This window comes from Cebus imitator, unplaced genomic scaffold, assembly GCF_001604975.1.
Source record: "Cebus imitator isolate Cc_AM_T3 unplaced genomic scaffold, Cebus_imitator-1.0 Scaffold111, whole genome shotgun sequence".
NCBI lineage: Eukaryota > Metazoa > Chordata > Mammalia > Primates > Cebidae > Cebus > Cebus imitator.
The window spans coordinates 1,073,859-1,099,327 of NW_016107426.1; the positions used below are offsets into that span (position 1 = coordinate 1,073,859).

At 55.6% G+C, this 25,469-nt stretch overlaps 3 protein-coding genes and 1 long non-coding RNA gene across 17 annotated transcripts in view; 2 read left to right on the top strand and 2 right to left on the bottom strand.

The window, feature by feature from the left end:
* Window positions 1-261: 261 nt before the first annotated feature.
* Window positions 262-12,749, top strand: VWA5B2 (von Willebrand factor A domain containing 5B2). 10 transcript variants are annotated; one of them, XM_037741939.1, is made up of 20 exons: window positions 262-350; window positions 1,036-1,322; window positions 1,411-1,581; window positions 3,751-3,982; window positions 4,155-4,312; window positions 4,783-4,914; window positions 5,148-5,272; window positions 5,657-5,812; window positions 6,296-6,406; window positions 6,486-6,694; window positions 6,779-6,890; window positions 7,360-7,545; window positions 8,362-8,533; window positions 8,619-8,935; window positions 9,428-9,617; window positions 9,723-10,070; window positions 11,220-11,357; window positions 11,453-11,536; window positions 11,599-11,828; window positions 11,913-12,749. In XM_037741939.1, exons 2-20 carry the CDS (start codon window positions 1,184-1,186, stop codon window positions 12,456-12,458), a joined length of 3,756 nt encoding a protein of 1,251 aa, XP_037597867.1. In that variant the 5' UTR covers window positions 262-350; window positions 1,036-1,183; the 3' UTR covers window positions 12,459-12,749. The 10 variants fall into 10 exon arrangements, with proteins under 10 accessions (XP_037597867.1, XP_017393815.1, XP_017393816.1 ...); XM_017538326.2 differs by having other exon boundaries at window positions 11,611-11,828; XM_017538327.2 differs by having other exon boundaries at window positions 8,622-8,935; window positions 11,611-11,828.
* Window positions 10,657-11,654, bottom strand: LOC119472650. The gene is made up of 2 exons (XR_005201811.1): window positions 11,583-11,654; window positions 10,657-11,096 (listed from the first exon to the last, which is right to left on the bottom strand). It is a non-coding gene; the product is annotated as an uncharacterized LOC119472650 (long non-coding RNA).
* On the bottom strand, window positions 12,749-19,006 carry ALG3 (ALG3 alpha-1,3- mannosyltransferase). 4 transcript variants are annotated; one of them, XM_017538342.2, is made up of 9 exons: window positions 18,798-18,981; window positions 16,157-16,256; window positions 15,912-16,059; window positions 15,649-15,809; window positions 15,064-15,184; window positions 14,243-14,448; window positions 14,007-14,083; window positions 13,212-13,356; window positions 12,749-13,075 (listed from the first exon to the last, which is right to left on the bottom strand). In XM_017538342.2, the coding sequence occupies exons 1-9, from the start codon at window positions 18,886-18,888 to the stop codon at window positions 12,913-12,915; spliced, it is 1,212 nt and encodes a 403-aa protein (XP_017393831.1). In that variant the 5' UTR covers window positions 18,889-18,981; the 3' UTR covers window positions 12,749-12,912. The 4 variants fall into 4 exon arrangements, with proteins under 4 accessions (XP_017393831.1, XP_017393829.1, XP_017393830.1 ...); XM_017538340.2 differs by having other exon boundaries at window positions 12,751-13,075; window positions 14,007-14,078; window positions 18,761-19,006; XM_017538341.2 differs by having other exon boundaries at window positions 12,751-13,075; window positions 18,761-19,006.
* Window positions 19,007-19,660: 654 nt separating this feature from the next.
* Window positions 19,661-25,469, top strand: part of LOC108311073 (endothelin-converting enzyme 2) — a 41,629-nt gene continuing 35,820 nt past the window's right edge. The window contains exon 1 of one of the 2 annotated variants that reach the window (XM_017538337.2): window positions 19,661-19,907. In XM_017538337.2, coding sequence (XP_017393826.1) covers window positions 19,712-19,907 — 196 coding nt within the window. In that variant the 5' untranslated portion in view covers window positions 19,661-19,711. The remainder of the gene's footprint in view (window positions 19,908-25,469) is intronic. The other variant, XM_017538338.2, reaches the window with a different exon arrangement.

The window sequence follows — 25,469 nt, forward strand, 5'->3', positions numbered from 1 at the left end:
TGACGGGGATCCGTGCAGCGGCGGGGACGCGGTCCCTGCACTGCGGTGCCCAGTCTGGCTCGGGCTGGCGCGGCTGGCGCGGAGGCGGTACCGCGCCCGAAGGAGGGAGAGCGCCATTCCAGCCGCAGCAGCGGCAGGCGGGGCCACGGCTGGTGGAGGGACCGCCTCTCGGAACGGGGGCGGGACCACCGCCGGCTGGACCCGCGGCCCTGCGGGGACTCAGAGCCGCTGCAGCCCGAGTCGCGAGCTGGCGGCTGGCAGGTGCCGGGACCGAGGGCCACCCAGGGCGCAGAGGCGGCACCACCCACCCGGATCCCGTGGGCGCCCAGAACTCCGCGGAGGACGCGACGGTGAGGCTGAGGCGGCCACAGGGACGGGGGCGATCCCCAGAGCCAGCCCGCGGCATCCCCTGCGCGGGCCGCGGCGCCTGCAGCCGCCCCCTCCTCCCACATCAGCTCTGCCCGGGTGGGGAGTGGAGCCCTGGCGGCTCCCGCGGGCTCTCCGGCCCGACACGCCTCCCGGGCTTGCCTCCCAAAGACTCCCTCTCTTCGCCTCCCCAGCTCGCTCTTCCCACCCCAGTCCCCTTCCTACCCGGCCAGCACCCCCGTCGGATGAGGGACCAGGGAGAGAAAGACCGAGGCCCTTTCGGCGTCCCCTCCACCCCGCCCCCGCGTTCCCTCGCCGTACCGGGGACCTCCGGGGGGATTCGGGCCCTTTAAACCTCCGCCCTCCCGAAGCATCTTCCTTCTTCACCCGCGCCGCTTCCGACAGCTGGCGGCCGCGGAGAGCCCCGGGGGGCCGGCAGGTACCAGGGTGGCGGCAAGGCTGGGAGCGGGCAGGGGAACAGCTGTGGCCGCCCCCACCCGGGGGAGCTGCGGTGGGACTGCCGGGCGCCCGAGCGCTCGTTAATCATTCACCCTCCGCGGCCAGCGCCCCCGCCGCACTCCGCCCCGGCTGCCCAGGTAACGCGCGAGGATGCCCCCCTCCCCACCACGCCCGCGCCCCCTTATCTGCCCCGCCACCTGTCGCCCGCAGGAGCCCCGGCTCGGCCTCGCGCCCCGGCAGGCGTGTCCTGGAGCTGGAGTGAGACTCTCGCGTGGGCCTCTGGAGCGCGGGGTGGGCGCCGCGTCCCCCTGTGCCCCGCTCTCCGGGCTCGTTCCCGCAGGGCCGGCCCCCCGGCGCCATGCCCGGTCTGTACTGCCCCTCCAGCTGGACGCCGCTGCCGCTCACGGACTCCTGGGTCCGGGCCTGCGCCAACGGCCCCTGCCTCAGCGTGCGGGCCCGGCTCACCTACCGCAACCCGCAGCCGCAGCCGGTGGACGGTGAGGCCCGGGCGGGGCGCAGGCGGGGCGGCGCGGGGCGGGCGGGCGGCGGGCGGGGTCCGACACCGCCTCCCGACGCCCTCCCCAGGCGTGTTCGTGTACCCGCTGGCCGAGGCCGAGGTGGTGTCCGGCTTCGAGGCCGAGGCCGCCGGACGCCGCGTCTCCTTCCAGCTGCAGAGCCGGCGCCGCTCGCAGGCCGCCTGCTGCCGCGCGCTGGGCCCCGGGTTGGGGACCCCGACGCCCCGTCGCTGCGCGCAGGGTGAGTCCCGCGCGGCCGCACCCGCGCTCCCGCAGGCCGGGCACAGCTCGGGCTCCCGCACCCGCTCGGCCTCCGCCCTTCCCCCCGCTTCCTCCGGGCGCTGCCTTGTGCATTCATTGGCTCATCCCGGTATTCAACAGTCCTGGGCTGGGCACCTGACCTGCGCCAGGTGCTGGGAGAACGTGGCCCGGAGGTTCCCAGCCAGGGAGACAGACAGCAGGCAGCACAGGGCTTGCGGGGGGCGCACAGGCGACCGGTCTCTCTAGGGGGCTGCAAAGGGAGCCTTCCCCCATGGTCCCCTCTGGCCCCTTACCTTTTAGGCTGCACACCTCAGCCCGGCCCCACGGGCCAGTGGATCAAGTGTAGAATCCTGGGCCCAGCAGCCAAGGCCCTCCCTCTCCCTCCATTCCATCCCTCTCCCCGCGACCCCACACACCAGGTACCACCCCACTGGCCACGCTGACTGACAGGTCCCTTCCCACCTCTGCTCTGTCCTCCCGTCTTCCATCGAGCAAATTCGTACTTGTCCTTTAGATCCACTGAACGTCACTCCCTGGGAAACGCTCCCTGACTCCCCCAGAAATAATTAGCTGCACTGTTTCCTGGCTCCCCCGGCCTTTTGTGCCCCCTCATTACGGCACCTACGAGGGGAAGTCATTGTCACAGATGGGCGTGTCTGTCTCCCGCTGGAGCTTCTCCAAATCCCAGCACCTCACACAGACCCTGGCCCTAGGAGGCCCAGTGAGTGTCGGGGGAAGGGACGGAAGCCCAGCCCTGTGCTGTGTGCTGGCTTGTACCTGGCTCTTTCATTGATTCATTCATACATTCCTTTGATTCCTGCCCATGGGATTTACAGTCCAGGTAAGAAGAGGAACGGAACCCAGTGGTGTTGAGAGTTGGCATAAGCCCAGCAGGTTAGAGGCTTGTGGTTAGAGGCTAGAGTGAGCTCGGGCTGAGGACCCAGAATGTTCACGAGGAGGTAGACGCAGCCTGTGACTGAAAGGACAGGACTCGGTTAAGCAGAGGGTGGAGGCAGCTGCTCATCAGTAGGTTATAGTGGGTTATGACAATAAAATGCCCCGTTGGTAGTGATTTACAGTTCACAATCGCTGGCATCACCTCCTCTGAAGCCCTACTCTCCTTTGAGTAGTAGGTAATGCCAGCGTTGCTGCCCTTCCTCCTGTTATGAGGGATGAAAGTCATAGCAGGGGTCACTGATTTATATGTTGGGTGCGTTGCATGCATTGCCTCATTTGTTCCTCACCACAATCACATAGTTACTATGATCCCCACTTTATGGACGAGGAAACTGAGGCTCCTCAGTAGAGAGTTGCCAGAAGACTCAATTAGAGATCACAGATCTGGTATTTCAGACTTGCTGCTGTGCTCTCTCCACTGTGTCAGCTGGCTGGGATGGAAGCCCTTTTCCTCCTTGTCTTCCGTGTTTTTCCTCCTTTCAATTATTCAGCAAGAATTTATTGAAAGGATGAACAGCTGGTCGTTGTGAGGAAGTGAGGTTCAGCAGGGCTGGGAAGGTGGGCTGGGGCCAGACCTCAGCGGTGGTGTACCTGGCTGGTCGCTGTTCCTTTAGCAGACCCACCAGTCCCCACATAAGCCCAGGAGCTGAATAACACAGTGCGTGCGGTGCCAGTGGGGATTCATGTCCTCTAGCCTGCTTCCTGCTTCTCTTCTCCTCCTGCCCGGGAGGAGTAGAGAATTCGGGAGCCACCTTAGTGGGCAGTGGGGGAGCCCCAGGTAATTCATGAGCAGGAGATTTATAAGCATAACGTGTCCCAAGCCACAGGGAGGTGTCTACCCACAAGGGACGGTGGCCAGGGGTTGAATGGAAAGAGGCAGGCAGGGGGAGGGGGCAGAGGCTGTGGGTATCCCGGGACCTTGAGAGTGGACAGGACCCCTTCTCCTCAGCCTTCTGTTAGTAAGGACGTCATCGCGCTCTTGCCTGATGACAGCGGACCCATCCCCCATTATCCTGCCTCTCACCATGATTCATCTCATGCCACCATCCCATGTCACCAGTGCATTGGCCCAGTGCCAACACGCAAAGCCCCCCTTGCCCGGGCTCCCTGACTCCATGCCTGCTCCCACCTCCAGCTTCCTCCCTCTCCTCTGCTTCCAGTGTGCTCTGACCCCGTTTCTCACCCATCATAGGTCATCTTGTCTTGGATCTGGCCCAGGCCCGGTCCACGTTGGTGCTGCCCACAGGCCTTATCGCTGCGGCTGGCACCATGACGGTGACCCTGCACAGCAGCCGGGAGCTGCCCTCAAGGCCTGATGGGGTGCTGCATGTGGCTCTGCCCACTGTGCTCACCCCGCTGGCCCCGCCGGGCCTGCCGGGCCCCCCCAGGCCTCCGGGGCTCTGTGACGACAGGTTGGGTCTATGGTGATTCTCTTCGTCCCTCCCTCGGCTTCTCTGGGTCTAGTGCGGGTGAGGGGGCATTGGAGGGTACCCCAGGGGATGGGAAGGGTGAAGAAGGGCTGAGGCCAGTCAGCTGGAGGGGTTAGGGGCCTTCCCAGTGGCCCAGTGACCTTCCTCCTGCTCCCTTCCCTTCCAGCCCCACCAGCTGCTTCGGGGTAGGCAGCCCTCAGGAGGAAGGGCTGGCCTGGGAGGAGCTGGCTGCCCCTCGGGACGTGTTCTCAGGTCCTGCCCGCTGCCCTGCCCCATATACCTTCTCCTTCGAGATGCTGGTGACTGGGCCATGCCTGCTTGCAGGTGGGTGCCTCTGGCTGGCCTGGCCTCTTTTCAGATGCCCACACCTCCCAGTGTAGTGACTGGAAGGGAAATGAGGCTCAGGGATGGGAGGAAAACAGGACAAAAAGGCAGGGCCCCAAGACTCCGGAACACCCAGGTCACCTCTCCCCAACACACACATCCCTAACTTTATCGAGGCAATTTATTTCTATCCCATCCCACCCACCAGTGGGATGAAGTAGATTTTCCTTACGCAGAAGGTAGGGGGTGGATGCTAAATCAGCAGCTGGCTGGTGCATGGCTCTTCGACCAGCCAGGAACCCAGCTGGAATCAACCTCCCAGCCCATGAAAGCAGGCACATCCTCCCTCGTCCATCTGATCCTAGAGAGCAGACTCTAAGCTGACTGAGTCAGCGGTGATCGGCCAACAGTTGCTGTCTCTGGAAAGGTGTGATGGCTGCATCTCCCCTTCCTGCCTCTGTGCTCCTCAGGCCTGGAGAGCCCCTCTCATGCCCTGCGGGCAGATGCCCCCCCACATGCCAGCTCTGCAGCCACCATCTGTGTCACACTGGCAGAGGGCCACCACTGTGATCGGGCCTTGGAGATCCTGCTGCACCCCAGTGGTGAGAGACTGGGGCACACCGTGGGCCAGCTCTGACCCGCTTCTATATGAATGGGGGAAGCATTTCTCAAGCACAGGTTTCCCGGGTCCAGCCAGATGGACTGAGTCATCTGTGAGGGCGGAGCCAGTGGTGCAGGAAGGCTGGACCTGCAGGCTCCTCCCTGACAGTGAAACTGGGCACTTGGGGTCCAGGGGAAGGCACTTCCTTGACAGAATTGCGTCCTCTCCTCTCAGAGCCGCATCAGCCACACCTGCTGCTGGAGGCTGGCAGCCTGAGCTCGGCAGAATACGAGGCCCGGGTGAGGGCCCGCCGAGATTTTCAGAGGCTGCAGCGAAGGGACAGTAACGGGGACCGGCAGGTACTGCCATAGGGGCCTGGCCTGGCCCCCGGCCTTGGCTACACTTGTGCATAAGAAACAGGCAAGCAGGTTCATGTTGGCAGGGGAAGGGGAAGGCCTCTTTTCTCAGCAAGATCTCTCCACAGCTGCCACCCACCACCACAGAGGGCAGATGAGTATTGTCACTGGAAGGTCGATGTGAATCTCTCTGGGTTGTGACTCAGAGGACGGAAGCTAGGTCTGATATAGGCAGAAGACAGCCACCTGCCTTTATTCAAATTACTACAAAAAGATGTCCCTCTGGGTGGATCAGACAGTAAAAGGCCCCAGCACCAGTGCCACTGTCCACCCTCAACAAGGTAGCACTAAGCCTTGCCCAGGCTGACTTGGGGCTCCCCTGCTCAGGTGTGGTTCCTGCAGCGGCGCTTCCACAAGGATATCCTGCTCAATCCTGTGCTGGTGCTGAGCTTCTGCCCCGACCTGAGCTCCACGCCTGGACACCTGGGCACAGCTACTCGGGAGCTCCTCTTCCTGCTGGATGCCAGCAGCACAGCACACAAGGCCCGTGGGGCATGGGGTGGGCAGCCCTGGGGGTTGAGGGGGGCAGTGGGTCTGAGGTGGGCTGGGGGCAGCCTCTTGAAGCCGGGAGTTACCTTGTTGCTTCAAATGCCATCTTCCAAAGGGGAAGCACATGGCAACTCCTCAGGGGGATTCCCTTACAGAGCAGCCCTGCTCCAGTCTCCAGACAGACACTGTCATGCTGTCCTGCTCACATTCACACACGTGTTTCTCCAGGATTCCAAGAGCCTCTCATGCGTAGACTGGCACCCAGTCCACCCAGCCACAGGGAGACTCAGGTTTCATGTATACCTCCAGAGCCCCAAACACAGTTTCTCACACTCGGGGCTCATCTGCAGTCTTTCTCTCACATCCAGGGCCTCTCACTTGAATCACGGCCTGGATAAGCCAAGCGACCTGGCATCCCTTGCTCTGTACCAGGGCCCCTGGGGCCAGCCTCACACTGCCCTCCCTGGCTCTCCACAGGATGCCATTGTTTTGGCTGTGAAGTCTCTCCCGCCCCAGACACTCATCAACCTGGCTGTGTTTGGGACTTCGGTGGAGCCACTCTTCCCAGAGAGTCGGCCTTGCAGTGACGTGAGTGTGGTCCGGGATCTGGGGGCCTTCCAGAGAGGTTTCAGCCCAGTGCATCCCAGCCTGTGCCTTCTCTCTCCAGGATGCTGTGCAGCTGATCTGCGAGAGCATTGAGACCCTGCAGGTTCCCAGTGGGCCCCCAGACGTGCTGGCTGTGCTGGACTGGGCCATGGGGCAGCCGCAGCACAGGGCCTACCCTCGGCAGCTGTTCCTGCTCACTGCGGCCTCACCCATGGCCGCCACTACCCACCGAACCCTAGAGCTCATGAGGTGGCACAGGGGGACAGCCAGGTATGGGATGGGCAGAGCCAGATGCCTACGATTGAGCCCCCATAAGGCTCCTGAAGGTCATAGCTTCTTCCTTTCCTTCATCAGATGCTTCTCATTTGGGCTGGGGCCCACCTGCCACCAGCTGCTCCGGGGTTTATCTGCCCTCAGCAGGGGCCAGGCCTATTTCCTGAGGCCGGGGGAGAGGCTGCAGCCCCTGGTGAGTTTGAGCCTGGGCCCTATTCCCTACACCTGAAAGTCTTTCTCCCAAGTTACACATCAAGTCTGAAACAGAACCCAGGCAGGCCAAGGGGGCTTCTGGCACCCTCACCAGCCGTCTCCCCACTTCCCCACTCCAATCAGGGGAAGAGCTGTTGGTGCTGCAAAGGCCAAGGGTGAGGGAGCACTGCCTCTGAGCACCCTCTGAGTCTCATTTGGTCCTGGGACTGAGCCTTATCCTCTCTTGCCCCATCCATGTGGCAAAGCTCAGGCCAGGAGACAGACCAAGCCGTGAGGACCGAGCACTCAGTTCCCTGCTTGTTCCTACCCTCATTCCTTCTCCTGACCCCAGTGTGGCCCTGTGCCCCATCAGCTCAGGGGCTGGGCAGATGGCATCAGGGGAAGGGCAGCCTCCCTGCTCTGTCTGGCCACATGACACCTCTTTCCCCCCCTCTGGCCACTCCCTACAGCTGGTGCAAGCTCTGCGGAAGGCACTGGAGCCTGCTTTGAGTGACATCTCTGTGGACTGGTTTGTGCCCGACACTGTGGAGGCACTGCTGACGCCCCGGGAGATCCCAGCACTCTACCCTGGGGACCAGCTGCTCGGTTACTGCTCACTCTTCAGGGTGGATGGCTTCCGGTCCCACCCACCAGGGGTAGGCCTGGGCTGGGGTGTGGTGGGGGGCCCGGGATGGCTGAAGTCCTCAAACATCTTCCAAACCCTTCTTCCATTCTGTGTCTCTCTTTACCAAGCTCCTCTACTATCCCCTAGGCCTCCACAGAGGTCACTGGGCCCCCCACGATGGCCACACCCTGACCCCCTCATGGGGTCTTCCACTGAGTTGTCCTGCAAAGTGTTGTCCTTGATTTTTTACCCAAGGTCACTAAAGCACACAGCCACAGAAAACAGCACCCGCATTTGCTATGAGGTTTCCGCCAAGACTGTTGCTCATGACTTCACATAGTACCCTATAGAGAGCACCAGCAAACGTATTTCCTATAACACTCAGTGATGGATGGGCATAATCTAGGTGCAATCTCTAATCCCAGCTGTCACTAGCCATTTGATTTGAGCAAGTCACTTTACCTTGCTGACCCATTTCCTCATATGTAAATGATGTTTTCCACAGGTGGCTGTCATCAGGGGTTGACAGGGTAGGAGCTGGAGACATGGTAGTTATTTTGTAATGAAAAGCCTTATCTCTTTAAAAGAACTCAGCATGCTTCCCCCTTTTTTGGTCATGAGAGCTGTATAGCAGACTTTTTTTTGCCTGGCTGCCAGGAAGCTCAGCTTCCCAGCAGCTCTGTTAACCCTTACAGTGAACACGTTTGCTTCCTCCTTCTTTAGAACTGGTCTTTAGTTTCTAATTTATTAGCTTTATTGCCTCTTGCTGTGAACCATCTAAAACTCCCATTTGGAAAGAGGTAGTATGTACCTGTAGTTAATTTTTTCCCAATGATATTCTCTCTAGGGCCAAGAGCCTGGCTGGCAGAGCTTGGGCGGGTCTGTGTTTCCATCCCCAGAAGATGCCCCATCTGCTGCCAGCCCCGGCACTGAGCCCACTGGCACCTCGGAGCCACTGGGAACAGGCACTGTGTCAGCAGAACTGTCCAGCACATGGGCTGCCGGGGACTCAGAGCGGAGTGAGTGCCCAGGTGTATGTGTGTGGCTGTGTTGGAGCAGGCACTGGGTGGGGTCAGGGCTGGGGACCATTCTACTGCCTCCCAGCAGGTACTGACGCTCTGACAGACCCAGTCACGGATCCTGGACCCAACCCCGCCTCTGAGACAGCCATATGGCGCCGCATCTTCCAGTCCTCGTACATTCGGGAGCAGTATGTGCTCACCCACTGCTCTGCCAGCCCTGAGCCAGGCCCAGGCTCCACAGGCAGCAGTGAGTCCCCCGGCTCCCAGGGCCCTGGCTCCCCAGAGGGCAGTGCTCCCCTGGACCCCCCTTCTCAGCAGGGCTGCCGCAGTCTGGCCTCAGGAGAACCTGCAGGCTCCCGTTCCTGTCCCCTGCCTGCACCCACACCAGCTCCATTCAAGGTGAGATCCAGCCCTCATTCGTTCGCCTTGTATTCAGAAAATACTGATTTACCACCTGCTGTGTGCCAGACATTATGCAGAGTTTACTATTAAGTCTAGCTAGAGAGAGAGGTGGATAAATCTCCAACCATAATACTATGTAACAACCAGCGATGAGCACAAAGACTTGTATTATGGGGACTTAGAGAGTGTGACTAACTCTGCCTGAGAGAGTCAGGAAAGTCAGAGCCACATCTGGAAGACTATGCACAGGTCAGCCATGCAGACAGGGGGAGACAGGCGACAATCAGAGTGGGAAACAGGGAGGAGTGGAATGACACTGGGAGGGGCCGGGACAGAGGTCACTGGAGGCCATAGGACTGGGCCCTCCCCTCATGGTGGTGAGCGGCCACCTAGGGTTTCAGACAAGGGGCATGGGCCAGCTGTGTACCCATGTATGACGGTCAGGGGTTCTGCATCCCTTGACCAGTGGCCCCCATATCTCACATGCAGGTGGGCGCCTTGAGTGCTGAGATGCTGGGCCGGCAGCACAGGGCGGCTCTGGCTGGCCGAAGCCTCTCCTCCCCTCCAGGCCGGGCAAACCCAGTTCCCGGCCGACCCCGGAAACCCTCTCTGGGTGCAGCCCCAGATGGCCCAAGTTCAGAGTCAGGCCAACAACTGGGACAGGGCCTGGATGACTCTGGTAAGTGCTGGACGGGGAGCCAGGTTTCCCTGATGCCAAGGAGGCCTTGGGGAGGTGAAGCCCAGAGTACCACGCTGCCCATACCCCTGCTATCTTGCTCCCCAGGAAACCTGCTCTCTCCAGCCCCCATGGACTGGGACATGCTGATGGAGCCACCCTTCTTGTTCATGGCTGTGCCTCCCAGTGGGGAGTCGGCCCCTCCAGCAGCGCCTCCCCAGGCTCCACGATGCCATGTGGTGATCCGGGGCCTGTGTGGGGAGCAGCCTATGTGCTGGGAGGTGGGTGTTGGGCTGGAGACACTGTGGGGGCCTGGAGATGGCTCACAGCCTGCCTCACCTCCTGTAAGAGAAGCTGCTTGGGACCAAGCACTCCATCGGCTGACAGCAGCCTCTGTGGTCCGGGACAATGAGCAGCTGGCTCTCCGAGGAGGGGCAGAGACCACAGCTGACCGGGGTGAGTTGCTGGTGGGTCCAGTCAGGGCCCAAAGGCATGGGCAAAAAGCAGCAAAGGTAGAGCTCTGCGTGTTTGATAATTATACCTCACTTTGATCACAAAGGATTTGAGGCTCATCGCACTAACAAGATAAAAAATTAAGCAGGACAATGGGAAAAAGTAAAAATAAAAGGAAACTGAGAATGGGGATATACACACGCACATATACACATATATATGTATTTTACATATATACACATACATATGTATATACATATATATAAAATACATTGTGTGTGTGTGTGTATACACTTTTTTTGTTGTTTTTTTGAGACAAGGTCTCACTCTGTCACCCAGGCTGGAGTGCAGTGCCTCACGATCTTGGCTCATTGCAACCCCCAACTCCTGGGTTCAAGCAATTCTCCTGCCTCAGCCTCCTGAGTAGCTAGGATTACAGGCACATGCCACCACGCCCAGCTAATTTTTGTATTTTTAGTAGAGACGGGGTTTCACTATGTAGGCCAAACTCCTAACCTCGTGATCCTGCCTCAGCATCCCAAAGTGCTGGGATTATAGGCGTGAGCCACCACGCCTGGCCGAGATGAAGTTATATTAAAGGTGCATGCTGTCAGGTTCTATAATCTTACAAGGCTGGGACCCAGAACTGACAAGCTTTCTAGCGGGCAGCACAGAGGGAAATGTGATCTCGTAATGATGCACAGTGCCCACAACCTAAGAACAAATCTTTTGTCATTCAGGAAAAGACTTAAAGTTGAAAGTTCATTTCCTTAGTTGCCCTAGCCACAACTGAAGTACTCAACAGTCGCATGTGACTAATGGCTACCACAATGGATCATGAAGAGAGAACATTTCCAAGTTCCATTAGTGCAGAAACAGGTGGAGGAAAAGGTGTTGGTCAATGCTTCCTCTGGGAGGTGTCCAGAGTGCTGAACTGCTCGGCAGCCAGGGGTCCTTTGCTCTGTTGTGGACTGAAGGTTCAGCCTGGCCACTCTTGCCAAAGTTAGGGAATCTGAGCTGGTTCTGGGCCTAGCAAGGCAATCTACTGTTTAAGTTGATAGAGGGAGAAGCTGGGGAGAACACAACTTTTCCTATGAGCGCTCTGTAAAGGGCGGGTGTGGGGGTTCCACAGACCGTGCCTTGGTTCCACAGGCCACGCCCGGAAGTGCTGGCTTCGGGCCCTTCAGACAAGCAAGGTCAGCTCTGCCCCCTCCTGCTTCACTTGCCCTGTGGCCGTGGATGCTGCCACTAGGGAGGTCCTGCCTGGGGCCCTGCAGGTGTGCAGCTCAGGTAGGGGCCTATTCTGGTGACCTCTCAGGTGCAGCTCTCACCTCACTGGCCACACTCCTGGACAAACCTGACTCCTGTCCCCTGTGCCCCTGCAGAGCCAGCCGAGCCCCCCAGAACCCCTCCCGCCTCTCACAGCCGTCTAGATGCAGCTCCTCTGCCTGCTGCTGTCTGCTCTAAAGGTAACACCCAGAGGCAGGGTAAGGGCAGGGGCACCTGGCTGACTACCCGCTGGCACTGACAGTCCCCACCGCAGGACTTCAGGGAGGCTCTCCAGCCGGCGCCCGGGACTCCGACCAACATGGCAACTCCAAGTGTGCTTTGGGGGACTCTGCCGCTCCCACGGAAGGGCCTCGCCGCCCACCTCCCCATCCGCCCTCTCGGCTCAGCCTGGGCCGCGGGCGCAAACTCCGCAGCCCTGACCCAGGCCAGGCCAACAGCAGTGAAGGCAGCGACCACGACTACCTGCCCTTGGTGAGGACTCGGGAGGTGGAGGGTGGCGCCGCCCGGCCGGGCGCGGTCTCAGCACGCTTCTCCCCCCACCTCCTCTCTCCTCAGGTGCGGCTGCAGGAGGCGCCGGGCTCCTTCCGCCTGGACGCGCCCTTCTGCGCCGCGGTGAGCATCTCGCAGGAACGCCTCTGCCGCGCCTCGCCCTTCGCCGTGCACCGCGCCAGCCTCAGCCCCACTTCGGCCTCGCTGCCCTGGGCACTTCTAGGCCCTGGTGTTGGCCAGGGTGACAGTGCCACGGCCTCCTGCAGCCCGTCCCCCAGCTCGGGCTCCGAAGGTCCAGGCCAGGTGGACAGTGGGCGGGGCTCAGACACAGAGGCCTCGGAGGGGGCGGAAGGACGGGGCGCCGACCTGCGGGGCCGGACCTGGGCCACTGCCGTGGCGCTGGCCTGGCTGGAGCACCGATGCGCCGCTGCCTTCGGCGAGTGGGAACTGACCGCGGCCAAGGCTGATGGCTGGCTGCGGGCCCAGCACTTGCCTGACGGCCTCGACCTGGCTGCCCTCAAGGCCGCAGCCCGGGGGCTCTTCCTGCTGCTGCGCCACTGGGACCAGAACCTGCAGCTACACCTCCTGTGCTACAGCCCGGCGAACATGTGAGGGCTGCCCGCTGTTGCTTGGGCCGAGGCCCTGCCCCACACACTCAACTCACTGCCGCCCAGGGCTGGCCTCTCGGTGCTGGGAAGGGGTCGGCTGGTGCCAGCCTGTCCCCCACTGCTTCTTCCCCCCTCCCTAGAACCCTCTTACCCCCACAAAAAGTGCCTGCCTGTGCTCTCTCCTGCTCCTCCCACCCCACTACCCCTCCCCTCCATCCTCTGAGCTCCCTGCAGCACAGTGGAAGGGGAGAGAGCCACAGTCCCCAAATCCTATGCAATAAAGTGCCTCTTAGGACTGCTCGAGAGAATTCTTTATCTGCCCCATACATGCCCCTCACAGCCGGGTCCAGGCAGCAACTGCCCCTACCTCCGTGTAGGCTGCACAGAGGTTTATGTGGATGGGCACAGAGTCCATCCCCGGTCAGGTCCTGAGAGTGGCTGAGGGAAAGGGGTGGATTTCAGTGGGCTTTCTTGCTGTGTTGGGTGCTCTTGGGGAAAGGCTGCGGGCCCAGCCAGAGCTGCAGCAGGATGACGGCATGGCACACGTGCAGGGCCGCAGAGCTGCAGGACGTGGAGGGGTATGTGTTCCAGGAGAGCTCGATGAGCCCCAGCACCAACAACCTGGAGACGAGAAATGGGCTCCAGGTTCTGTCTGGCTTCAAGACCTGCAGACCTTCAGCTCCGCATGCCCCAAACACAACCGCTCAACAAGAACTCCCTGTCCCCTCCCACTCCCCCAGGTTGTCCCAGCTGGTACCTGAGCAGGTGTGTGAGCCAGCGTGCAGGCGTGGCCCACAGGAGGTAGGGCAGTGTGTGGAAATACCAGACGTAGAACTGGTAGTGGAGGGAGCGGCTGAAGCAGATGCCAATGAAGTTGGAGGTGAAGAGGGTAGAGACGATCTGTATGCCACGGTCAAGGCCAAGGGCAGGAGTGTGTGTGTGTGTGGGGGGGGGTGTCCCAAAACAGAGGGGCAATTGTTTTTAAGTCAGCTCCCTGGCCCTGCCATTCCTAGAGGCATGCCTTTGCGCAAGATTTATTAACCTCTCCAGACCTGCTCTCAGCTGAATATGGAAAGTGGAGAGAGTAATACGTAGGGCCATGAGGCCTTGTGGGTTTGAACCCCTAACTTACTGGCTGTGTGACCTTGGTAAGTTACTTAACCTCATGAAGTCTTCATTTTTCCATCTGTGCAATGAGGATAGTAAGCGTAAGTGTACCTCCCTATCCCAGGGTCTCTGTGAGCTTTAAATGTTAGAACATACGTAAATTTCTTACAATAGTATCAGGGAGAGATACTCATAAGAGTAGCTCATATTTAGAATTAAGAATCAAAAATATAAAATGAAATAAAAAGAAAGAAAAAAAAGCAAAAAAAAATGAATCAAATATATTTCAATAGGTAAAATGCTCAGCACAGTGGTGCACAATAGGAGTTCTATGACTGGGCTCCCCTTCCCTCGCCCAGGTCACCAGCCATCAAGGGATGCCTGACTAGGACCCTGTCAGCACCTAGAGAGGGCAAGATTTACCTTCCCACGATTTAAAGGATATGGTTGGGTGTAAGGGGCTGGGGTGGAACCTTCCTTTTGGAGGGATCCCTCAGCAGCGACAAGATACTTTCCCCTGTGCTGGGGAAAAGTCATTCAGACAGGTGTCAAGCCCCTGTTGTAAGTCAAACTCTAGACTCACCCCATGAGCTCATTAACACTTCCTCCAAGCGGCCCCTAAGGCTTAGGCCCTTCGCTCCTTCCCCCAACTCTGCCCACGGCACTGCCATCTTCTCTCACCTGTGCCACCTACAGAGAGCAAACAGCAGGAGCAGGGTGAGGTGGGCAGCCAACAGGGCCAGGTGGAAGGCTCGATGCAGGAAGAGAGCCTCTGGGAGGAAGCGCCAGTTCACTGTCCAGCGGAACAGAAACTGGCGGCCAAGGTCAAAGGATCGGGACAGGTAGCCGATGGGGTTCTCCAGCAGGAAGGGCAGCCCCAGCGCCACCTGAGGACCGGCATGATGTGAGCACAGCTGCCAAGGTTCATTCCCAAGGACCGGCTTTCATGCTCCTCATTGAGGGGAGCGAGCTGGGATGTAGGCTTTGGAGCTTCCCCAATTCCCACCAGAAACAGCAGAAAAAACACGCCCCCTGCCCCCACCCCAGGCCAGAGCTTGGGGCCAAAGAAGCTCAGAGGCAGGGGCTCAGAGGCAGGCCATAATAGTGCTTTAAGGTAGGGATTCACCAAGTGACAAATGGGCAGAGCCAGGAAGGCTCTCAGAGGCCAGGCACAGTGGCTCATGTCTGTAATCCCAGCACTTTGGGAGGCCAAAGCGGGAGAACTGCTTGAGCCCAGGAGTTTGAGAGCAGCCTGGGCAACACAGCGAGAGCCCATCTCAAAACTTCAAATTAAAAAAAATAAAAAGGCTCTCAGACACCATCAAATGTAACACCCTATTTTACAGCTACGGAAACTATAGCCTAGAGATAGTGGCTTCCTAGCTCAGAATCAACTCCAAAACCTTGTCTCTTGGCTTTGAGGGAGTCTCAGGGATAGATCCCCTCAATCAAGACAAGTGGCCTCTCCTTGATCAGAAAGAGGAAGGGTGAGGTGGGGGTACCTGAAGGCCAGCACAGATGCCCAGCTTGGGGAGGGCCCCACGGAAGCCAAACTGTGTGAGGAGAAGAAACAGTAATCCAGGGGCGAAGAGCAGCACATTCATCTTCACAGAGATTGCCAGGCTGGAGTGAGCAGGGGAGAGGAAGGGTGGAGATCAGCTCCAGGGCCGGGCACATCAGAGCCAAAGACATACATCCCACCGAAGGCACAGCAGCCTCCCCCCGCCACCACACCGGCTAACTCTGGGATGGGGCCTACGCTCACAACTGCTAGAGGGAAGAGCCTAGAGTGGGCAGGGGGCAGATACGTAGTCTCTATGCCTGGGCCGAGTGAGCATACACTGAGCATTCAGAACGTGAAGGACTAATTCCAACAATGAGTGCTGTCTGGAAGAAAGGATGGAAAGAGGCATGTGTGTGCAGGGGGAATGGCAGGGCAGAAGCTTTCTATAGATCCTAGACTTGGTTTACGGAGCCCTGAGGGACCCATGCTGTCTGGCTGCTCCTTTACTCCCTCTGCTGCAGAAAATTGGGAAGGGATGGCAATGCAGACGTGAAGGAGGGGGCCAGAAGGAAGGGGTGTTGACCTGAAACAGCAGCAGCCCCAGCCCCAGCGCTGGGCCAGCAGGAGGTTGATACTGAGGAAGAGCAGCACCATGGCCACTGGGTCATTGAAGAGCCGCAGCACAAAGATGGAGTGGACACGGTAAGAGGCGCAGCACATGAAGAAGAAGACGAAGGGAGGAACCTGAAGGGTAAACACAGTGAGGAGCAAGGGCAGCTCGGCAAGCCTGAGCCATCCCCACCACCCAGCCCTCCCAGGCTGGGGCCCTCCGGTAGCATGACTCACCTTGCAGGTCTGGTGATAGATCAAGAAGACAAGCAGCAAGGTGGCCAGGTAGAGCACAGCAAAGATGTGCTGGGCCATGCGGATGTCAGTGCCTCGGCCAGTGGCGTAGTATAGCCCCATAAAGATGTACACGAAACCAGCTGGGTACCTGGAAGATGAGAGGACATGTGAACCTGGGTCACACCACCCAGGCTAGTGCCTTGCCAGCCCCTCACATCCTCCCTGAACTTCCTATCCCCACTCACACAAGTGGTCCAGTGTCACCCTGCAGTTGGGTATAGTCATAGGTTCCATTGATGACGCCTTCTACCTGCGCCATGTAGGCCTTCCAGTCAATCTCTGTGTCTGGAAGAAGACAAGATGATCTGGTTACTTCTGAGTCTAGAACTCTCTGCCACCCTCCCCATGCCTCCAGACCATCAAAATACAGACTTTCGGCCAATTCTCAGAGCTTCACTACCTCTGAATCTCTTTCTTTGACACTATCTGGGTGGGCCCAGGCATCTCAAACTCATTTCTGTAAGGGAACTTGCGATCTTTCCTCACTCCAATCTACTCCTTCCTGGGTTCCACAAATGGCACCACGCTCTTAGCTACCAGGTCACGAACCTGAGTAACATCTTTGATACCCCCTCCTCTCTCATTTCCAACCATTAGTCAACACGTTCGACCTGTTCTTCACTCTAAATATCTCTATCTCATTCTCTGCTGCTACTACATACTCAAACTTGAGCATAAAGTAATCTCCAGCCTCAATGGTTATACAATAGCGTGCTAATTACACTCCTGCCTTCTACTTTCACCTTACTACAATATATTTTCCACCTTGCACCAAAGAGCTCTTCCCAAAATACAAATCATAACAGGTCTCTGCTTAAAAGCTTTCAATGATTCCCCAAGAACCTTAAGAGACAGAAAACTATATTATTCCCATTTTCAGAAGGGGAGCCTAAGAATTAATTAGGTTAAATGACTAGCTTAAGATAACTGAGCTAGGATGGTAAGAGTTGGAATTGAAACCCTCAGGGTCCCAAGTTCTTAATTATCATGCTATCTTCTTTTTATTATTTTTTTCTTTCACTTTCTTGAGACGGAGTTTCACTCTTGTTGCCCAGGCTGGAGTGCAATGGTGCGATCTTGACTCACCGCAACCTCCGACTCCCAGGTTCAAGTGATTCTCCTGCCTCAGCCTCCCAAGTAGCTGGAATTACAGGCATGTACCACCATGCCCAACTAATTTTGTATTTTTAATAGAGATGGTTCTCCATGTTGGTCAGGCTGGTCTGGAACTCCTGACCTGAAGTGATCCATCCACCTCAGCCTCCCAAAATGCTGGGATTATAGGCATGAGCCATTGCACTTGGCCTACCATGCTATCTTCTTAACAAAGCTTTCAAATCCCTTCATGATCTGGCCTCAATATCTGTATTCCCATCTTTTACGATTCCCTTCACCTGATTTCTACCTTGTAGCTCTAAGAAAATTATTTCAGTTCCTCAAAGGAACCAGCTTCTCTTTTTTTTTTTCTTTTTTGAGACAGAGTCTCACTCTGTCACCCAGGCTGGAGTGCAGTCATACGATCTCAGCTCACTGCAACCTGCCTCCTCAGTTCAAGTGATTCTCCTGCCTCAGCCTCCCTGCAGGTGTGCCACCACACCCAGCTAATTTTTGTATTTTTGGTAGAGACGGGGTTTCACCATGTTGGCCAGGCTGGTCTTTTTTTTTTTTTTTTTTTTTTTTGAGACAGAGTCTCACTCAGCTACCCAGGCTGAAGTGCAGTGGCGCGATCTCAGCTCACTGCAACCACCATCTCCCGGACCCAAGCGATTCTCCCATCTCTAATTTTCATATTTTAGGAGAGATGGGGTTTCACTATGTTGGCCAGGCTGGTCTTGAACTCCTGACCTCGTGATCCGCCCACTTTGGCCTCCCAAAGTGCTGGGATTACAGGCATGAGCCACCGTGTCCAGTCTAACTGGAGATTTTCTTTTCTTGCCTAACTAGATTTTTGATCGAGGATCCTCTCTGCCCAGAGCAATCCTTCCCCTCACCTTTTCCTTCTTTCCTTAACTAGCTAGTTCCTACCTTCCAAGGGTGGCTCTATGAAGCCTTCACTAATTACTGCAACCTGGCTTAAGTGACTTCCTATGCCCTCTAGGGCATCCTGTCTTACTACTACCATGACGAATATGATGCATCAAAACTGCCTGCTAACTTATTATCCAGGCCCCAGTTAGAAATGCATCTCTAACCACTGTACCTCTCTCTGGTAACCAGCATAATGCTAGGCATATAATAAGCACTAAATAAATATTTGTTGAATCAAGAGTCTTTAGCAAGAAAGCCAAGTGCTTTAAGCCTAGTATCTAGTTTCAGCCTAGAAGAGTAGCCAATAATGCCTAATGGACTCAAGTGGTCACAAAATGCCATCACTGAGAAGGGACATTCAAAGACCACAGAGCTGAACACATGGAAAAAGTTGTGATGCAGGAGGGGACCTGAGGTGTCCAAAGCCACCGAGAAAAGCAGCAGCAGCAGCAGCGGCAGCGGCAGTACAACACTTCTGGCCCAAATCTGACTTCTAAACTGGTGTGCAGGCTGTAAGTTCAGTGCAGAAGGCCAATCTCTACGGTCTCCACCTCTGTCATGTGGGCGGACTGAGATCCGGTTTTCTGTCAAGCAGGCTTGGCGCTCAGGTAAGGGATATGGGTTTACAACTGATGAGTGAGTGGATACAGAGTCTGGTTTTGAGGTCCAGGTCTGAGATCCGGTTTGGGTCGGGGTTTCAGGTCTCCCTCCCTCCCCTCCCCTCTCCTCCCCTCCCCTCCCCTCTCCCTCGGCGCACTCACATGCCACCCTGTGAATGACCCAGAAGGTGATGCCCACCTCCGCCAGGCAGAGGCAGGCGGCCACCAGCAGCGTGTAGCGCGGCTCCCGCAGCAGCAGGCGCCGCTCTTGCCAGGCGCGATGCAGCCATTGCCTGCAGAGTCCTACTGCCTGGGCCGCGGAACCGTACCGGCCGCGTTTCCGCAGCCCAGCCGCCATCTTGACGGTGCGCCGCTTGTGTGGGCCCACCACCCCCGGAAACCCGAACCTTCCACACCTAGGTTCCGCTATCCAAGCCGGGCGTTCCACCAGGCTAAGAGCGGAGCCGAGTAGCCATTCTTCATTTACTCCACTAAAATGTACCTCTCCTCTGATGCACTCCATGCTCCTCCATAGGAGGAGGAACAGTCTTACTTCTTAGTTTATACCCAGCCCTGGGTACACAGGCGCTAATGTAGAAAGAATGTCCAGAAAAGCAACATGCCTGCCTACTTACCCCGAGCCCCTCCAGCCAGTATTCTACTTCGCCTGTGTTGGGAACATCGGAATTCACGCTGTCTCTCCAGGAGGAAAAATCCCCTGTTCGCGCCCCTCCTCCCTCCCCTTAGAGCCTTCCAGATACTCAAAATTGGCTTGGGAGAAAAAAAGAACCTTTCATTAATTTCAGACTTCTTAATACAGGTCATTCAAATTGAAAATATGAGAGAACGCAGTGATGAGCCCACGTGAGTCTGACACCATGAGTGTGGACCTAGGAAATGAGCGGGCAGTACAACCGAAGGATTCAGGGGCTGGACAACGGTTTTCCCAGCCGGAGGATTCTTCGAAGAGCACTTCGGAAAGGACGGAAGTTCCACGTGTTTGTGTTGAGCAACTGCGGGTGGTGGGCGGAGACACCACGGCCCCGCCTTCTGCATCCTGCCTTCCGGATTGGCTGAAGTGCCGGCGGCTCTGGCGGCCTCGCGGCTGGGAGCATGGCCTCTCCGGAGGCAGGTAGGGCTCAGCCCAAGTTACCCGAGCGGAACTGCGGGTACCGCGAGGTCCAGTACTGGGATCAGCGCTACCAAGGCGCGGCCGATTCTGCCCCCTACGATTGGTTCGGGGACTTCTCCTCCTTCCGTGCCCTCCTAGAGCCGGAGCTGCGGCCCGAAGACCGTATCCTTGTGCTAGGTGGGTAATCCCGGCGCCGCCCCGCCAGGTGGAGCTGGCAGGACCTGCGCCGCGTGGGCCTGGCCGGGTCCGCTTTTCTCCCGCCTGTCTACCCCTCTTAGAGGACGCCCGAGTCAGGACACGAGATCCAGCTCCTTCAGAGTCCCGGCTGTGTTTAGTCAAGGCAAACAGGAGTAAGAGGTTGTCAGTCCCGGTCCCTCAGGGTTTGAGCGTGAGGGGTATCCAAGATCCTGTCCAGACCCTCGGGAGGCAGGCAGCCTTGGGGACCGGTTTGCTCAGAGGACCTAGTTCAAGTCCCAGCGCTGACTTGTGTAACTTGGGACACGTCATGAACCTGTTCTGTGCTTTAGATTCAGTTCGAGAAATGGGACTGCGAGGTCATGTCGGAGACGGCACGTGCAGGCACCTCGAGAATGATGCCCAGCGCTTTCCTTTTTGCCCCCGGGCATTGGGACCCAGAGTCACCTAGAGAGAGATATCGTCTGATTCTCAGCGCTATCTGAAACTTGGTCCTTTGCCTCCTGCGAAGTGAGCGTGAGAACAGCACCCTCTAAAGGTGGAGAGGAGATTGCTGCCCAGGGGGATGCGATTTCCCCAAAGGGAAGACGTGCTGGAGCAAAGTTAGGGCTCCGGGAAGTCCCGCTTTCCTCTTGGGGTTCTCTCCTGTCATCCTTGAAGGCACGAGTGAAGTTTGAATGAGCAACAGCTTTTCTTCCAGTAGTCGTTTTTGCTTTGCTCTTTGTAAAAGCCTTTGTATGTTTAGGTAAAGTTTTGAATAAATATAAAAGATATATGTAATATATATGTAAGGTATAAATAAGAAATCTAATGTGTGTGTCTCTTCCACTCAGTTTGAGAAATAGAACATTACTAGGGATAGAAAGAAACTATAATTTAGTGGTTAAGAACTTGGACTCTGGGCTGGGCTTATGGTTCACAGTCGTAATCCCAGCACTTTGGGAGGCCAAGGTGGAAGGATCACTTGAGCGCAGGAGCTCAAGACCAGCCTGGGCAACATAGTGAGATCCCATCTCTGCAAATTTAGGCTGGCGCGGTGGCTCATGCTTGTAGTCCCAACACTTTGGGATACCAAGGCAGGTGGATCATTTGAAGTCAGGAGTTCAAGACCAGCTTGGCCAGCCTGGTGAAACCCCATCTCTACTAAAAATACAAAAATCAGCTGGATGTGGTGGCACGCACCTGTAATTCCAGCTACTCGGGAGGCTGAGGCAGGAGAATCACTTGAGCCTGGGAAGTGGAGGTTGCGGTGAGCCAAGATTGCGCCACTGCACTCCAGCCTGAGTGACAGAGACTCTGTCTCAAAATAAAAATAAAAATTAGCTAGGCATCATGGCCTGTGCCTATAGTCCACGCGACTCGAGAGGCTGAGGCAGGAGGATCATTTGAGCCCAGGAGGTCCAGGCTGCAGTGAGCCGTGATGGCTCCACTGGGCTCCAGCCTGGGTGACAGAGTGAGACCCTGTCTCAAAACAAAGCAAGACAAAAAACTACCTTGAACTTTGGAGGCAGCTAATTATGTTGGAATCTTCGCTCGGCTTATGCTGGCTGTGTAATCCTGGACAAAATACTTGAATTTCTGTGCTCCCATTTTCTCAACCTTAAAAACATAAGCATATTTATTAATTGGGCTTTAAGATGATTAAATGAGCATAAAGGATACCTAGAACAATGCCTGGCAAAAGAAAATTATATTCACGGTTCTCTGTGTGGTCCTTCCAAAATCTCTTCTCACAAGTAAACACTTTCTTAAATCTGTGATTTTAAATCATTGCATTTGTTTATAGATTTACCATAGATCTATGTTTTTTTCAAGCTTTAGTGTGTATCAAAATTACCTGAAGAGCTAGACCGCACTGTGAGATTCTAATTCCGGGGATGGTCTAATGTAGGTTTCAGTAACCTGTATGTTCAACAAGCTTCACAGCAGATTCTGATGCTGGTGATTGGCAGAGTAACACTGCCTTAAAATCCGCTTGACTGGTTTTTCACCAAACTGATCCTTTAAAAAAAAATTGCGTGACTGAGAACTATCCTTTTCTGGATAAAATGGGCAAAAAGTCTAAAAATCAAAAGGGGAATATCTAGGCAGAATCCCCAAGATGTAAGAACAGGACTCCCAACTTGGGGAATAATCTATGTTACATTCCACCTCACCAAACTTCAGTCGAATGCCTGATAAGAGCCGGAGAATGTGCCGGGTCCTTTCTAACTGACTTAATCCTCATGACAACCCCTTAAACCAAGTCAAAAATCTTAAAATATTAAGAGACTTCCTCCAGGTTAGGAGTCTGTAAACTTTTTTTGAAAATTCCCAAACAAGTAAATATTTTAGGCTTTTGCAGGTTTCTTTTACAGTGACTCGGTTCTGCCATTGTAGTGGAGAAGCAGCTACAGATAATATAAAAGTGAACGAAGGCGGGTGTGGTGGTTCACACCTATAATCCCAGCACTTTAGGAGGCTGAGGCGGGTGGATCACCAGAGGTCCAGAGTTCAAGACCGGCCTGGCCAACATGGTACCCCCCGTCTCTACTAAAAGCACAAAAAATAGCCGGGCGTGGTGGCGCACGTCTGTAATCCTAGCTACTGGGGAGGCTGAGGCAGGAGAATCACTTGAACCCAGGAGGCAGAGGTTGCAGTGAACTGAGATCATGCCACTGTACTCCAGCCTGGGTGACAGAGCGAGACTCTGTCTCAAAAAAAAAAAAAAAAGACTCCCAGAGCCTCTGGTCAGAACACTGACAATGTCCACCTCTGTCATGCAGCGAGTAAGTGGTGAAGTAAGGGTGCTTTGTGACACCACACAGATGGGTGTAGGGGGCATCTAGAACTTAAAACTGGCAAAATGCCTACACTGTGAATCATAGCCTAATGGTCATATTGATATAGCTAACGATGGAATGTCACCACTGAAGGCGAGTAGGCCTCTTGAAAACTGGGAGGCAGTTGAACACCGTGGTTGAAGAGCCCTGGCTCTGGAGTGATAGAGGCCTGGGTCCAAATGCTGGCTTTTCCACTGACCATGTGACCTTGAGAAAGTTTCTTATCCACTTTCCTCAATTTTCCCATGTAGAAAATGGGAATGATGATAATGGTATCTTCTTTGTTTTGTTTTGTTTTGTTTTGTTTTGAGACGGAGTCTTGCTCTGCTGCCCAGGCTGGAGTGCAGTAGTGTGATCTTGGCTCACTGCAACCTCCACCTCCTGGGTTCAAGCGGATTCTGCTGCCTCAGCCTCCCACCACCACGCCTGGCTAATTTTTATATTTTCAGCAGAGACAGGGTTTCACCATGTTGGCCAGGCTGGTCTTAAACTTCTGACCTCAAGTGATCCTCCCACCTCAACTTCCCAAAGTGCTGGGTTTACAGGCTCGAGCCACCACGCCTGGCCAATAGTATTCTTTATGTGGCCCTCCTGTGAAAGTAAACTGAAATAATTCTTATAAATGCTTAACATAGTACCTGGTGTTCAATTTTTAGATATTATTATTTTTATTAAAAATGGGAATCAAAGAGGCAGTTTATCCAGGACTGTTGAGAGAACAGAGTACCCTCTTGGAGGACTTGCATGTCTGGTCCCTATGGCTAAAATATCCTCAAAGCAAATGAATGCGTGTGGCTGGCTGGCCCCACTTTGCTGTAACTGTACTTCTCTGATTCCCTATGCTTGCTTGACTTCATGCTCTGTAGGAACCTTCTTTTTTAGAGACGGTATTGCTCTGTCCCCGAGCGGGAGTACAGTGGTGTGATCTTGGCCCATGGCAGCCTCTGGAACTCCTGTGCTTAAGTGATCCTTTGGAATTTTTTGATCATAATCAAAAATTAATTTGGAATTAATTTGACTTCCAATTTAGATTTCCTGTAAAGAGAAAAGGGACAGACCAGAGGATTCAACTCCGGTCCCCATGATGGCTATATTTCTTGTTATAAATTAGTAAGTTGGCGTTCTGACTCATATTTCAGTCTGTTGGTGGTGAGTTCGGATCCACACAGCTCTACATCCTCATGTGATGGATTCTAGGATAGGATCATTTCTCCAAGGCTCTACTTCCCTCAGGCCCCACTTTGGAAGGCAGTGGCTTTCCCAAGCCCCTTCTTAGTTTCTGGCCCCAACTCTGAGTCAACAGAATCAGAAGTCACTGCTTATAAACATAACGGCCCCAGAGTCCAGCTTTGGTTTCCCCTTCATCTTTGGTAAAGTTCTTTGGAAGATACCATCCTGTACTAAGGGGAACAAAGGAAGGAGATCTGGACTTGTCCACAGTTTGGCAGAACTCTGCAGGCATATGCGGTTAGGTGTGGGGGTAATGAAGGGATTGTGGGTCAGTGAGCCCAGTGGGATTTCCACCTGGAACTGAGTCAGGGTCTGCTGTTACAGCCACCCTTACCCCCATCCCATATGCTGTATCTACCAGCCCTTACCCCCATCCCATGTGCTGTATCTGCCAGCCCTTACCCCCATCCCATGTGCTGTATCTGCCAGCCCTTACCCCCATCCCATATGCTGTATCTGCCAGCCCTTACCCCCGTCCCATATGCTGTATCTGCCAGGGCTTTTTGTGGCTTCAACTTTGGGAAGCATGTGTTGGGTTTTCCTAGGCAAGATAGCACTCCTTGAGCCATAGGGCTTGGAGAGGAACATGGGAAGGGGCAGCTGGGGAGCATCCAGCTGCCTCTGGGCACACTGTCCAGGTGCTAAACCCTGATAGATTAGGGCTATCCCAACTGCTGATCCTGTGATCCTCTTAGGGAGGCAAATGAGGATTAAAGGAGACCTAATCCCAAGAGCTGAAGATCCCCATCCCATGCAGGGCTGTCAAGAGCTGTCACCCAGCCCCATTCTCAGGCTGGGACTGGCCGTAGGAGGGCCTGGAAGAGGCCACTGGATCCTCTAAGGAGGTCACGTCCATTGGACTGTAGATCCACATCCTCCCCTCTCACCTCTATCCCTTCTCATCCTGACCCTGCCCGCTTTGGGACTACTTCCCAGGCACTTCCTACCAGAGTGCTGGGAAGTTGTCAAGACTGTTTTTCGAGACTTTGCTTAGTTGTCAGCTCCTGAGAAACTCTTGGCTGACTCACCTGAGCTGAGGTCCAGCCCTCCTGTGTGCTCTCACAGCCTGTCCCTATTGAAACACTCATGTTTTGTGACAACTGCCTGATTACACCTTTGTTCTTCCTACTGGAGCATGAGTTCCTTGAGGGCAGGGACTTTTATTCATCAGGAGAGCCTAGTATATACTGCTCAATACATACATTAAGAATTGTGGTGGGTGTGGTGGCTCGTGCCTACAGTTCTAGCACTTTGGAAAGCTGAGGCAGTTGATCACCAGAGGTCAAGACCAGCCTGACCAACATGGTGAAACCCCATCTCTACTAAAAATACAAAAATTAGCTGGGCATGGTGGCAGGTGGCTATAATCCTAGCTACTCAGGAGGCTGAGGCAGAGAATTGCTTGAACCCGGGAGGTGGAGGTTGCAGTGAACTGAGATGGCGCCACTGCACTCTAGCCTGGGCAACAAGAGCGAAACTCAGTCTCAAAAAA